A 15,939-nucleotide genomic window follows, 5' to 3' on the forward strand; every position below is an offset into this window, starting at 1 on the left:
CAAAAGGACCCTGGCAGCAGTTCTGCTTCTACATATCTATCAGTACCTAGCCTGGCTGTGTAGCCAGAGCAGTGGGGTCTACATCTGGAGCAATACTGTTTTTTTTGCATGGGGACCCTCTGCAACCATGGTGTAAGGGCCCAACTTTACTTTCATTATTTAAAGAGGAAGCAGAGTCTTGAGTCATTGATATTACTTAATTACATAGATGAAACCAAGTAAAAAAGCTCAGGTGCAAACTCTCTCAAGTTTAAGGCTCTTCATAGCCACAGGTTTAGTTCAAGTTCACCTTTAATGATTAACTTCAGCTTTGCATGTCCCGAGAGTCAAATACATTTTTGCCATATCACTTCTACCCACTCCAAAGGCTTTTTCCTTATATAAAGGCATTACAGTGGCTTGCAGTAATCACCCCCAGCACTCCAATATGCCTATTGTAACATACAGCAGCCTGGGGTTCATTTCTGGAGACCACAACTGTATGATTTTTAAAGGGCTTTCACTCCCAGGGTTTGCTCAAGTCCAATGTGAAAAAAAAATCAGAATAAATCACCTTTAATGAAAACACATTTCCTTCCTGGCGTTCCTTAGTTCTGATTGAGAGCAATGGGGTTAACCAGCACTTGGAACCACTAAACACACATGAGCCTCTCTTCTCAGAATACAGAGAACATCAGAAAGGAAAATACTGTGCCTTAAAGGCGTTTTAACAAGATGTAACTGATAGAGATAAATGGGCTTCAGAAACTTCATGAAATCAAAGGGAAGTGTGCAGATGGTGAGTGGAGTGGTTTATTGTAACTATGCTTCTGTTGCAGGATAAAGCAAATAGTAAGGCTGGTTAATTTGGAAGTCACTGTAGCTCTGTTTTTTTTTGTTGTTTTTTTTTTTTTATCTGCCACGCATACTCTTCGTTTCTGCCATAAGCTTTATACCTGAGGCAAAACAGATTTTAGGCTGAAGCCTGTCAGGTGCTATTGGAGACAAGGTGTCAGTACTAGCCCAGAAGATCAATAATGTCTACACTATCCTGAAAGATCAACCCACTCAGGGTCGATCTTCCGGGGTTTGATTTCACGCGTCTGGTCGGGACGCATGAAATCGACTTCTCAAGGGTTGCAGTCAACAGTGAGACACAAGAAGTCGCAGGGGTCACAGTGAGTCACAAGGAGTAAGGGAGGTCAACAGGAGAAACTCTCCTGTCAACCTTTTTCAGTAGAGACAACCCAGTAAGTTGAGCACAGATATGTCAATTCTAGCTATGCAATTGCTGTAGCTAGAATTGCATTTCTGCAGTCGACTTACTTTGCCTAGCTTAGACTTAGTCTGAGATACAGTGGAGACTGATGGAGACTGGAAGGAGGAACCAAAATAACCACAGGAGGGCAGAAAACAAAGATACAGGACTAACTTTTAAAATAACAACTAACAGTGGTTGTAGGAGCAGCAGAATCTGGCTTTGAGGGAACTGCAGTTCATGGCACAGAACTGTGTGTTAAGGGTTCCATGCCTTTGTGAAATCTGGGATGGAGGGAGTCAACTCAAAGGCAGTAATTTAAATCTTATATTCTACAAACTAGACAAAGAATTACTTCTCAAAATGGATGCTCTACCAGGGTGGAAGCATGGATGGAACTGGACACAGACATGCTGGCACTTTACTTTTTCCACATACCTTTTCAGAAGAGCCAGGGTGACTCCTGCCTACATAAGGAGTTCAAGTTCAGGCTCCTACTCCAGAAAAAATGAAATTAATATTCTGCCTGTCTCACTTTTTAAGGTGCTTCACTCCATGGTATCCGAAGCACCATAAAACAACGTAAAGTAGTATGGAGGATGCCCTAACTGGCAATATTCTTGGGGATCTGTCTTGTTCCTGCTATGCCTGCTTGGCTGTGTTTTGGGAATTTTTCTAACCTTTTTCCCCCCCCTTCTTTGTTTCTGATCAGTCCCATCTTCACAGTTATGGGACAAGACAACAAAAAAGTCACTATTGGCTTACTAACAAAAAAAGATGGGTCTTGAAGGTCTGTGAATGAACTTCCAAGATTCCTTTAGGAGCCTTGTAAATCCCATGACCATAAACTCCAGTCAACTACTCGGATCTTCTTACCTGATTTTTTTTTTTTTTTATGATGACTGAAATAATCTCCAGCCAGAATAAGCTTCTGGTAGTGACAAATATGATAGGAATGGACTTTACAGATTCTTTTTGTCTGCTTTCAGAACCCTGACTATATGTCAAGTCAACTTTAAATCATCTGTTCTAGTCATTGTACAAATGGGAACCATGGTTCAGGAAGCCAGGCATTTGACTGTTTCTGCAATCACTTAGGGCCTGACCTAACGCAAGCTGAAGTCAGAGTATCTAATGAGCTTTGGATCAGGTTCTTACACTGACATGACTGAGGAAAAACTGCTGAAATCACTGCAGCAGTGAGAAAACTCATGTTAGATGGAGCAGTCTTTCGGGTTCTGTTCCCCACTTTGCTAATGACTCATTGTGTGACCTCAGGCACATCACTTACATTTTCGATGACTTACGTTTCCCAATAGGGGGTGGGGAGTTAAGGAGAAGCTTTCCTAGCTTTGTAACATGCTTTGAGCGCCATGGATGAAAAGCAGAGAGTGAATCAGTGTCTTAGTTCTACCAATGTAAATTCAAAGGTACTGAAGTTACTCTGGGATTTACGCTGGTGTAATGGTGATCAGAATCTGCCCAACAGAGTACAAAATATAATTCATAACAATGTTTAAAAAACTAAAGCTAAATGCAAAGTGGGTTAGGGCAAGAGGAAATGAGTTATGGCTGAAACCACAGTGCTAGCACACAAGTGTCTGTTAAATATTTAATTCACTTAGTATTGCTTAGAACCAGGGGCAACACGTGGGGGGTGCACAAGTCCAGAGTAACTTCAGTACTTTTGAATTTACAGCGATGAACTAAGATACTGATTCCTATCTGCAAACAGGGAACAGAGCCCAAGAGTCTGCTCTCAATAACATCAGTTTTATACAGCTTCAGTGTACAGTCTACACATCCATCCACCCACCCAAACACACATGCTCACCATCAGTGCTATAGCCCTGCACTCGCCAGAAGTGGCGTGGAACTTCCAAAGGAAGAGACAGGTGGGGGATGAGGTAGGCACAGTGCAGGGGTGGGGTGCATGACTGTTCCCCTACACACATACACCCACCAAAGCCCCCCTCACCAGTCACCACTGCTTAGAACACTGGTATGTTTCAGTCTATCAGCCAATGAATATTTTAGGAGATGTGCAGCTTTATGTACTATGTCCCAAGTCACCAAGGAGCTAGAAATTGCAGTAACAGATGTCACCATAAATTGGAGGAAAAGATCCTCATTCTGATCATGCACTATGATATAACAATGTCACAAAATCAGCTGACTTTACTCCTGCACTATACCAGTGCAACCAAGAACAGATTCAGGCCCCAAAAGTCTATTTTACTTTGGATACTTCCTATTGAAATAAGACTCCTTAGAAAAATTTACATCCAATTGCTTGAAATATATTTCCTTTTAACAACATATATTTTCTGCTTCTCTTGGGCTGCTTTTTAGCATAGTGGAAAAGGCCATTACAAGATGGAAAAAAATAAAACTCGTCCACATGTACGTTTGTTTTCTGTGTAGTCAGTGGAGCTCCGAGGTGCGTGCCCATGCAAACACCACTAGGTATTGATGACATAGATTACTGATCTCCTTTTTCTGTGCCCTATGTGAGATTTTGCATTTTATAGTCAGAACTGGTTACATGACTTCAACAAGCCTGTCCTGTGAGCTACCTTTACAAAAGTCCACAGGAAATAGCTTATGTGGGGGAGAATGAGTATGAAATTGTCTGTTAAAGGTTTACTGGTGACAGAGCTTTAACAACAGTTAAACAGCATATGGATTCTGTATTTTATTGTTTCTGCTGTTCAGGCAGCATTCTCTCTAATTTTTTCCACCCATGGGCAGAACAAATTTTGTTATGTTCACCAAGGTATGTGCAGATGTGCACCCCCATAGAAATACATGCTTATTAGCTGGGCAGCACCTGAATCTCTCCTGGATGGTTGCCTGAGCCCTCAGCTTACAGGCAATACTGGTTTCAGGTCATCAGCTGGTTTTACCTGCATCACAACCAAATGGCAAAACCAAATGAAGATATGACGCCATTGTAACAGAAGTCAGTGTCACGTCACCTGAAATGCCAAGAATATCCAGACTCTAGATGCCTCCATAGACATGGAAAAAGTATTCTGATGATTCAGTCTGAAAGCCAGATCAGGTGAGTCCTATTAGTTCCAATCCAGGATTACAAAGGATTTCAATATCTTTCACATGAAACATTAATAGAGAGAAGGAAGCAAGATCTTGCCAAGGAAAACCCAGGAACACCCAAACTGATGTGAAGGTGGGATTAGTTGGTGCTGCAGCTTGTTGGGTTATCATTTATAGTCATTATTGTTTAATTAGCAACAACAGCAACATAGCCTGGAGGCTAGGAGTGAAGCTGTCATACCAGGCACCAGCTCAAGCCAAGGCCCCTACCTGAGGGATGCTCAATGCCTCCCTCTCTACCCCAGGCCCTGCATCCACTTCACCCCTTCCCTCAAACTCCCATGTCTTCCAACACCTGCTCCACCCCTTCCCTGCCTCCACGATCGCCTCTTTCTGCATGCCGCACCCTCCCTCTTTGAACCTCTGAACACTGCAAAACAGCAGTTTTACAGAGGTGAGCAGGGAATGACAGAAGCCGGAGCTTGGCTGCTGGTGGGCACTCAGAAGCCACTAATTCTTCCCCAAAGGTGGTCCAGCCTCAGAGCATCCACAGAGTCAGCACCTATGGTGGTGCCATTGCAGTGTTTCAGTGTAGACAGTCCCTGTCCCAATAGGAGAGACCCTCCCTATGCCAATCCTGCATGAAAATTTACATCAGCTGGTATTTTATTAGCCATGATATGAGGCTGATTCTTCTCCAGGCAAATGGGAGCGTGCGATGTTGAGGAACATAGGCCCCAATTCCGGGGGTTAAGTGTACATAAAGGCAGAGCTGTCCCATTCATAGGATGAACTGGGACAGCCAGCCCAGGTCCTCCATGTTGGGGACCCCATCGCGGCTGCCCCAAACATCCTCTGGACAGGAGGGATGGAGGTAACCTGAGGCCAAAGGTCAGGCGGCGGAGGCAGTGACAGTCAGAGGGTAGAGGCAGCAGTGGTCGCCTCCCCTTCCCCACCTGCACTCACCACAGGGGTGGTGGGAGCAGCAGCCTACTCTGCCTTGCTGTACCATGCCACACCGCCCTCCCTGCTTGCTGCACCTTACTTCAGCCTAGCGGTGGGAACCAGAGCATCCCTCCAGTTCTCACTACCTGAGGAGCAGCAAGGTGCAGCGGGCCAGGATGATGGACAGAGTGGGCAACCCCAAGTAATCCCCTGGTCCAGTGGCCTGGGAGAAGAGAGTCTGGTGGAAGTGGGGGCACAGTGGGGGTGGACAAGGCCTGCAACATGGGGAGATTGCCTTAGGCCTGGGCACTGGGGAGGAGGGTTGCCCCAGGTCCCACCCCGATCCCACTCAGGATGGCCCTGAATAATTGTGAAAGACTGTGTGAGGAATGGGTTTTTAGAAGTAGGATTCAGTCATTACATTTGCTTTATATGTTCAGAGGTTGGAAACACACACACAAAATTAATATGCCAGGTATGCTCGGAGGCAAGCCAGGATTAGCTACTGATCAAAGCAGTATTGACTCAAAATAATACTATTCACAACATGCAACCTGCACACAGAGGTGTTAGCTCGTTTCTGTAAAATACTGTGCATCTCCTCCTACTTTCTCCACAGAACAGCCCTGTCCTCTATCTCAGGGTGCATCTCCAGTGGGTACAGCCACACCAGTGCAGGCAGACAGACACACACTAGCTCTGCTTGAGGTAGCACACTACAAATTTCAGTATCACCAGGCTAGCAATGGTGGTGGCTTGGGATAGTTCTCTAAGTACAAACCTACTTGGAATGCCTTTGGCCTGAGCTATCATAGCTACGTTAATCTTAGCACAGTAGAAAGCAAGCTCTCATCTGTCGGCACACCCTAACTATGGAGCTACAGCAAAAAGGAGACACTGCCTCTCCAGTCTGAAAATATTTTGTTTCTTAAAAACATTCAGATTGATGCACTATGTCAGACTCTGCACTTACTTAAACCAATGTAAATCTGGGGTCACTTCTTTGTCAGTGGAGTGACAGCTGACTGCACCAGTGACAAACAGATGTTAGTCCAAGACCAAAGGCTTTGTTAATAAAATTAAGGACAGTTTTGGTTTCTATTCTGTTCTTCAAAAGAAGCTTTCCCCAGAGATTATGAATTGCCTGCTCTTCTGTATGCTGTGCTCACTATCTAGTAGATATACTACGTATGGTTTGCACAGGCTTCTGGGTTTTTTCTTCCAACCTCTTGTGAGGAACTCAACCTTTTGATGGTCTTTGATTAGAGCACACGTTGGGTGTACATCCTGATTCTCTTTGAGATAATATGTAAACATTTTAGCAGTGAGCTGTTTTATGGTTTCACTTGACACTGACAAGGAGGAAAGTCGGGGGGGTGGAGACTTTCCCTGTAGTTCCAAATTTCCCACAGGGGGTGTGGCTAAGAGCAGTGTGGAATCACTTCTGTACAAGGTTGTCACAGAGTTAGACTCACAGCTCAGATACACAATGTGTTTCTTGGGTAACTACACTCCACAAGACTCTCTTATACCTTTTACTAACCTGGAGTCCTGGAAATGAACCTAGAGGAAGTGGTGTTGGGTACAGTATCCTATTGTCTATTAACTGATTTTTAATGAAAGCTGTCCTTGGTTAGAAGGGAGATGTATCGAACTTCTAAAATATCAAAAACATTAATTTATTAAAATGTCCCTAATTTACAGAAACAATACTTATTTAAAATAGCTGTATTATGCAATTTCAGCAAAGGGACAATGAAAATTTCTCAGTGACTTTGCTTCAAAACAGGTAGGAGTAACTAAATATGCTATACTGCTGATCATGTACAATACAACTATATACAACTGTATTCTGTTACGTGCCTGTTGTTTTCTGGGTTGATTTTAAGGTGCTAATTTGCCTAATGAAGCTCTAAACTGCCTGAGATCTATCTATCCAAGACCCTGATACGGCAAAGATGGGGGGGCTCTTACTGATTTCAGTCAGGCTCAGAACGAATGCAAGGGTCTAGCAATAGGTCCACTGCAGCTAACCCAACATGGGAGTGCATGGGCTGGAGACCCATTGAGAGAGAGACACCCCCCTACAGCCTTTAAACACTTGACCCCATTAGAATAGAACAGAATGATTTATGGGGGAGAGTTGGACTGAGAGAGAGATTCTTTTGTTGGGTGGACATTAAATTTCTTGTTATTGCTGAATTATCATTATCAAGGATATGTGATGGGGAGGTAGTGATGGCTTATTTTAAGATTGTGTTTTGGTGAGCTCTGGGTGCCCAGAACCTATGGTGGTTTTCTTACTGCAAACTAGTGTAACTTTAAATAAACAGATAACGAAATGATGAGATTGAAAGTTTGCAGAAAAGTAGCTATTTTTATAGTATATTTTACATAGATTAATTCCGGCTTCATTACACATAAAAAGGTTACTTTAGGAACCTGTCAGCTCTACTATAATTAAAAAACAGTTATTCATTCCTGTTCTAAAGTCTAGTTTTAGCATTCCACCATCTTGGCTATTTTGATTCACACGGTTCCATCATATTTGTTATATTTGGCTCAGTGTCTTTATTTTTAAAAGGTATTAAAACCATGTTGAGTTTTGGAGGGCCAATAAATATAAATATAGTTTAGATTTGGTTTATGATGTTCTCCCCCACTAAACTTCCCCACACCTATACTTCTCAAATTCAATACATTTGTTACAGGACTGTCTGGTTTGCAATGTGGGCTCTGTTCACTGGAAACGGACTGCCTTCAACATGATTATCCCTCTTGTTTCAAATAAGCACCTTGCATTTCATAAAGTGGACTCTATTGTTTCCTCCTGATTTGTTTCAACTGTTTGCTTTTATGCCCTTACCTATGCTGCTTTGATCCCATTTCTGCCATCAAACTATAATTTTAACAACTTGACTTTCATATTCTTCTTTTCTGAGTTTTTTTTCAGCAATTATATATTAATGATGGAAAAGAACAAATCCCTCCCCACCTAGTCCTGAGTGGTTTGGAGCAATCTAATTTTTGAGCAGCCCAGATGATTATATCTTCCTTACCCTTTCCCCTTGCAGGAACCTAAGAGATCTCAGAAGAAAGGACTTGTCTGGGGTATAGTTTAAGAGGTATTGATTAGACATGCATTGTTTAACTCACAGTATGCAAGCTGCACTAATGGCCTACACATGAGACAGTTGTTCCTCTTTCAATCTGCATTATTGTGTGTACACACACACACAGTAATAACATCTTGTTGAGTACTACCCATCAGGTATTTTCAGCAAGAACCCCATGGCTGTTTGCGTTGTTGCTAGGCAGTGTGTGGGATGCACAGCAGAAACCAGACAGGTTTAAACTTAATCCTGTTTCCACTGAGGCCACCCCAGGCTTCCTTTCTGGGTGGTCTGCCTCCATTTTTGGATTGCTGTCAGCCATCATAGACCCCACAATGAACAGCAGCAGTGTTTTAACAGCGGCCCAGAATAGGCAGAGTGCTTGGGCTGTATTTCAGCACTGAAAGTCGGAGGAAATCAGAAATTTGGAGTTTGAAGATGTTTGCGGGGGGCAGGGGGGAGTGGTTTGCCAGGCTGGACTGAGGTGGGGAGAGGAAAGGAAAATAGGTAGATGAGAATGGTGTCCTCTGTGGCCTGAGCCTAGATTTCTGGCTGGGAATTGGGTTATATTGTTTGCCTGGCCACCATTAAGATCCTCCAGGTCCGAGAGATCCTGTCTTTCTGTGGCCAATTTGCACTGACCTCCTTGTGGTCATCCTCCAGTGTCGATTACTGATCTTTTAGTGGGAGTGATGAAGTTAGCAGAATTGGTAGCAAAATCCACAAGTTTTCTGAGCTGGGCAGTAGGGAAAGTAATTAAAACCTTGTCCAGTTCCTCAAAAAACCCGATGTGGACAGGTTACATTTCCACTGCCAGACTCTTTCTTGGCAACCCTAGTAAGTCCTTCGGAGCTGCTTGCTTTCTATCCCATACCGGTCTAAACCTACGTTGTGGCCCCTTCAGTCATTCACAGAAAGATCCTTATGTCGGTGGCTGGCCACAACAGCGACACACTCTAGCACACTTCCCCATGTTGTAAGGCTTCTGGAGTAATAGTGCTCTAATACCTACACTTAAATTCAGAAGCAAATATGCAAACTGCCATCCGGTGCCAGGTTTTTAAGTGGGAAAGGTGACAGCCTGTCAGCTTGACACCAGAGCAGTGGAGGGCACAAAGGTGAACAGACAAGCCAGGAACCATATGCTTCAAACAGCGTGAGATAGTTGGTGAAGGGCTACCAAAGTAGTGAGAAGTCCTAATTTAGCTTGTGTCAAGCTTATTTCATTTTGAAAGAGAATTCTAGAGTTTGCAGTAAATATGGAGCTTTGCTACAATGAATTGTGTCGTGTGTATGCAAAGGTTTTCAAAACAGCTTAATGCTCAGTCTGTTTTCACCCCCGCTAATAGACAAGCCCCACAAAGTTTTTCCTAATATTTAATATAAATCATTGTGCACTTTCATTCAATACTCCTAGTTGTGTCCCTTAATAAATGTGGTCTGATGTTACTCCCCTGCAGCCTCATTGAAGATAAGACTATAAGTATGCCTGGGTCTCTGCTTTTGTAGCTCAAAGAAAATCATTCATATCAACAGACATTTTATGTAGCATGTTCAGTACTCAGCCTGAAACTTTGGCAAGCATTAAGGCAATTTTTGCCTATAACTCAGTCAACGAGTTGGCTTGAATCCAATATCTAATACCTTCAGCAAAAAAAATCTATAGTAGGGAATCTTAGAAAATTTCCCTTTATCATCAACAATTGAGCAATTGACCCAGAGGTAATAGATAAGAGACCTACTGTAGATGGCTCCCATAGCCATAGGCATTTTTAAACACTGGTCTGATTGGACTCCCTGTCCATGTCTACACTAGCAAGTTCTTTCAAAATAATTTTTGAAGGGAGGGACTCTTTTGAAATATCCCACTAAGCTTCTACACACAAGATGGGTTCTTTTGGAAGTACTTTCGAAGGAACGCAGCTGCCTTTCGAAATCACTCTTCCATTCCCGTTTCAGGAATATGCCTTCTTTTGAAAGATGTGTGTAGACACTCTGCAGGCCACTCTTTCAAAACAGCAGCCCTGCATGGTGCCGGCCAGCTAGAGTGCAAAGACTCCCCTGCCAACACAAGCAGAGCTCTATGGTCTCTGCATCTGGCTGCATTTAAAGCTGCACAGGCCCAGAAACCCCATGGCAGGAAGCTGAGAGCATGCTGGTTGCGGCAAAGGCACGAGCCTCCAGCAGCATGCTCGCCCAGCAATAGCAGACCAGGAGCAGCCACCTCACTGGCAGCATAGCCAATGGCCAGGACCCCCATGCCCCCCAGGGGTCCCCCCTTTGAGCTATCCAAAGGCTAAAGATGAGGGCCCCCTCCTGTAGCGAGGCCAAGATCAAAGACTTACTGGGATGTGGGGGAATGAGGAGGTCCTCCTCCACCCCAGTGGCCAGTGCCAGAACACTGCTGCAGGCAGCTGGCTGTCAACTGGCCTGACCTCCTGGGTCCAACCCCCACCCCCTGGCACAGCCGACCAGATGCTGCTGTAAAGTTAAGGAGCTGCAGCAGGCATACTGTCAGGCTCGGGATGTTGCCAGCCACTCAGGTGCAGCAGCCACCACCTGCCCCCACTTCCAGGAGCTCATCTGCCTCCTTGGGCCAAAGGAGGTGTCCCCACTGAGTCTAATGCTCCATGCCACTGGGCCAGAGCTCAAGCCAGACATGGAGCTGGAGGACATCCTGGGACCGTCAGGCACCTCCATCCTCCAGCAGCTGGAGCAGGAGACTGAGCCCCCAGGCAATGATGAGGGCTCCAAGGATGACACCCTCATCATCGCACTCCCCTTGAAAAAATCCAGCCAGGCCCCCTCCACCCAGGCCTCCCCTGAGTTCCTGGAGGGACCACCAGGTAGGTGTCAGGAGTCACGTATGCCCTGGAGCATGGAGATGGGGCACCTGCCACTCCCACAGACAGCAGTGGGCTGTTTACATGGCTGCCAGCCCCAGTCCAGATGCACCCCAGACAGCCGCACTCCATAGGTCCCAAAGAGGTGTCTTCAGGGAGATTGCCTTTCAAAATTACTTTGTGGTGTAGACGTAGCCCCGCTGACAGTGCTGTAACAAGCTAAATTTTGGCAAGAATACAAATTTGTACCCCCTCATGTTGCAGGGGTCAGGGGGGCCCATTATCGCCACCTTTACATCTGCCCTGATTACGGAACTGGGCTTCCAGAGCGCGGTGGCTGTTAGCTGGGCACTCAGCTCTGAAGGCAGCACCCTTCCAACAGCAGTGCAGAAGTAAGGGTGGCAACATAATATCATACCATGCCTTCTGTTAGCCTGCACTGCTACTAGCGTTGGCTGTGCTTTGAGAGCTGGACTCTGGGCCAGAACCTGCCACTCTCCAGCTGCTAAGTGATGAAGGCAACATTGCCACCAGCAGCAGTGTAGAAGGGTCACTGTACTACAACCTAAGTTTCCCGTAAGCTGTGCAGCTTCCCATTAAGCGTTGCTCTGGGATTTAGGGCTGCAATGGTGAGAGATCTCTCTACCTAAGCCCTGAAGCTGCCAAGGACGGTGAAAGGGGGGGGCACCCTTCCCCACCAGCCACAGCTGGCAAGAGGGGAACCTTTCCCTGCCAGCCCCTGCAGAAATCTGTCCAGGTAAACCTGAGTCCCAACCCTTACATCACCTAGCCCTGAAGCACCTTCCTGAACACCACAGCCCTAAAACTCAGCCCTACCCTAAAGCCTACATCCTTCGCCCAGAGCTCTTCCCCAAACCCAATGCCTCTCTCTTGCACCCCAAATTCCTCATCCCTAAACCCACCCCAGAGCCTGCACTCTCCCAGCCACAGTCCTTGCACCCTAAACCTCTGCTACAACCCTGAGCTACCGCCCACTCTCAGAACCCCTTGGGCTCACTCCCGCCACATCATTTTTCTTATGTGCACCAATATGAAGGTGATGGGTCATCCATCAGCTCCACAATGGAGGCGCACATAAAGAGAATTCATTCTGCTCAGGGTGGGGAACACTGACAGCAACCATACCCTACAATAACCATGTGACTCTTCTCTCCCAAACTCCTTTTTGGTCACAACCCTTACAATTTCAGTGCTGTGAAATTTGAGTTTGAAGACAGCTGCAATCATGGAATTTATCACTTGTAAAATCCTAGGACAATGAAATTGATCAAAATGAACCACGAATTTGGTAGTGCCCTAGTAATAGTAGAAGTGCTAGAGCAGACAGCCATCAGCATTTAGTAACTACTGTGCAATTCTGATTAGAGCAAATCTAGTTTAAAACAATAAACCAATCCAGTGGCAACCAAAGCCTTGTTCCACTATGGTCACCAGAGGAGAGAAACTGGTGGCATGAGTGAGATAATTTCAACATTAGATAGGTTGGGTGACATAAAAATAAGTTGAGAGGGAATCACTATAGTTATTGATTGTGAGACCTCATGGTTTCCTTCTCTTGGGTTAGCACCAGCAGGCAGAGTACCTGGAATGTTACAGACAGAAGATCACGTGTGCTCTACTGTTACTACTATTGTAAGAAGAAAGACAGACAGCTCCCTCCTGGTGCTGCTGATTCCTGAAATATTGTCCTCTCATCCAGGCAAGAAGCACCCACTCTCCAGACCTTCTTTTCAGAGTTACTTCCTTGATTCCGTAACCCTTCCTTCCGAGAGAAGCCACACCTTTTAGGGGCTGTTTGTGGATGAGCCACACATACAGAGACTCAGCTAGCACATTAATTTGATTGCTTTAAGACAGCACTGCATCCCAGAAAGTAAATTATCACAAATTTAAAGTTTAAAAACTCAACATACCTGCATGTTCTTCATCTCGTTCAACTGTAAGGATTATATTTATCATACAAGCGGACATAACTCATAAGGAATAGGGCTGCAATCTAGAGTACATCTCCATAAATGGGGAATTGTGAAGAAAAGCCTTCTGAAGATACTCCACTATATTTCACTGCTCAACTTCCCTAAAGTAGTTGACTTTGAAAGTGATCAAGTAAAACCCAAAAATCACTAGCCAACTGTAGGTTGTACTACCTAAAACTCACTTATCTAAATCACTTTGGCTCACTTGCCAACAAAGTGAGGACTGAAAGAACCATAGTCAAGCAAACAACATGTTTGTTGTTTATTGAATTAAGAATGGAAGATTAAAGCAAACTTTAATTTTGACACACGCTGCATCTTTCTCCTCCCCAATATATTTTGTGTGCAAATATTTAAATCATTTTTGCCACTGTCTTCTGCAAGGTCTATTTATCAAGTCTCCTTATGATGTTATCTTTAGACTTATCTAAACGTATTTTTTCCTTCGGAGATGGTGCTGGAGGGAGGTTCTGATGTCTTAAAAATAAACCATCCCTTACAAATGAACTGTCTTGAAATGTACATCCCTGGCAATGAAGCTCTCCATTTGTAATGTACTGATCTCTAGGAATCATGTTAAATGATCTAGCTGTAGGAGCAACAGGCAGTGCAGGAGAGACCAACTAAAACTGCCATTAATGCCTGAGCTGCTGCTTCTTCTGTAAGCAGTACTTTTCATTGCATGGCCTAATATGTAACCCAAATAAGATTCTATTACGTGCAAGTAGTCACCACCTTCTGTATGGGGTGGAAGAGATCAGAGCAAGCAGCGGCTAGGTAATCACTCTTTTTCTAACGCAGAAAGGCATGCTTTTAACACTGGAAAATAATTAACCATTTCCACATTAGCATAAAATGACAACGAGTCCTTTCTAAGAATTTGAAAAAATAACTACCTGCCTTTCAATAGTAGTCCCAACATGCAAACTGAAGTCTATTGTCTTACTGCCTGCACTTTCTTACCAGGATGACAAATATCAGAGAGGTAGCTCAGTTAGTCTGTATCCTCAAAAACAACAAGTTCTGTGGCACCTTATAGACTAACAGGTGTTTTGGAGCATAAGCTTTCGTGGGCAAAGACCCGCTTCATCAGATGCGTGAGTGGGGGGTTCCAGAGGAGGGCTTAAATATATGGGCTTATGAAAAGGAGGGAGTCTCACTCAAGGGTGGGGGCAGAGCTGACAAGGTGAACCCCTCACTCAGGCACCTGACGAAGTGGGTCTTTGCCCATGAAAGTTTATGCTCCAAAATATTTGTTATTCTAGAAGGTGCCACAGGACTTCTTGTTGTTTTTGCCACAATGGTAGATTTCACCACCAAAACAAAATGTAGAAAGAACAGCACATACCAAACTATAGCTTAGTGTTTAACAGGAGAAATATCATAATATGGAACAGACTGCCTACAAGTATCCAGTGGCCAATATTGTTGACCAGCAAAAGGCATAATTCCTCAAGGTGAGTATGAAGCCCCACCATAGATGCATCTGACAGTGTTTTTCACCCGTGAAAGTTTATATCCAAATAAATCTGTTAGTCTGTCAGGTGACAATAAATATGCACAGCTGATGTCAATATAGTATGGCAACTGTTATTCTGACAGATCTAATGTTCGTCAAGTCCAGCATCTTATATGTGACAGCAGTCGTACATGATGCTTCAGAGAAAGGTGAAGGAATCTCACAATAAGCACAGAGGAAGCAATTTATTCTCCACGTAAGGTTTCATCCTAGTCTCTAATAGTTAGAAGTTGGTCCATACATAAAAGATAAGGATGAATATCTCTTCCAAAATGTGACACTAAATTATGACAAAACTACTGATTTCTACGAGTTCCACAACTGTCCAATCTCTTTTTGAATATTTTGTAAGTTATTGGCCTCAGTGACTTCCTGTGGCAGCAAGTTCCAGAGTCACATTACAGGTCACAAATATTAGTTGCAAACTTCCCACTTTTCAAATTTCCCCCAAGTTCCCTTGTACGTGAAATTAAGGCACTCCTGCTGTGCTGTCACTGGTGCATTTGTTGTTATGTACCCTGTGATCTCCCACCCTGCACCACCCTTGCAAATCCACCAAGCTCCCTTCCTCACAACCTGGGTTTATCCAGGCTACCATTCGTTCGCCTTGTTCATCTCTGTGCCCCGTTTAGGCCTGCAAGAAGTGAGCCTGTATTGCCTACTACAATGCTCTGATCACCAGCACTATCACACCCTGGATTGATTCACTGCCCAGCTCCCCAGACACAGAGATGGCAAGTTGTACGGGCACAAGGACTCCAGGAACATTCTTGGCCAAGGGCTCCAGCTCCAGCAAAATTTGGGGCCAGATCTTTTCCCCAGCCCTCCCTGCCACTCCCACATACTTGCTCCCAGTACGTGTCCCAGCCCCACCTGCCAACCCCAAAAGATTTAAAAGGGGGACAGGGGGGAGTGTCGCTTAAACCCTGCTCACTTCACCCCCACAAGCTTAAACCCCACTCCACCCCAACCAAACCACTCCTCTTCCCCACCCCCCCAACTTAAACCCCACTCTCAGCCCCGGCCAAACCCCACCAAACTCCTCTCAGCCCCAGCCAAACCCCTGCCCCTCCTGCCAAACCCCACTCAGCCCAGCCAAACCCCTGCCTCACCCCTGCCCCACTGCCAAACCCACCACCCAATCCCAGACAAACCCCCACCTCCTCTTGCCAAACCTCATCTCAGCCCCAGCCAAAACCCCTGCCCCCTAGTCCACCCTACATCACAG

The 15,939-nt window shown here is 44.9% G+C and overlaps 1 protein-coding gene across 1 annotated transcript in view; it reads left to right on the forward strand.

Moving 5' to 3' along the window:
- Positions 1–2,610: 2,610 nt before the first annotated feature.
- Positions 2,611–15,939, forward strand: part of LOC142013935 (interleukin-6 receptor subunit beta-like) — a 58,824-nt gene continuing 45,495 nt past the window's right edge. The window contains exon 1 of the mRNA XM_074995957.1: positions 2,611–2,667. Within this exon, the coding sequence (XP_074852058.1) occupies positions 2,611–2,667 (57 nt within the window). The remainder of the gene's footprint in view (positions 2,668–15,939) is intronic.

This window comes from Carettochelys insculpta, chromosome 5 (genome assembly GCF_033958435.1).
Source record: "Carettochelys insculpta isolate YL-2023 chromosome 5, ASM3395843v1, whole genome shotgun sequence".
Taxonomy (NCBI): Eukaryota; Metazoa; Chordata; order Testudines; family Carettochelyidae; genus Carettochelys; species Carettochelys insculpta.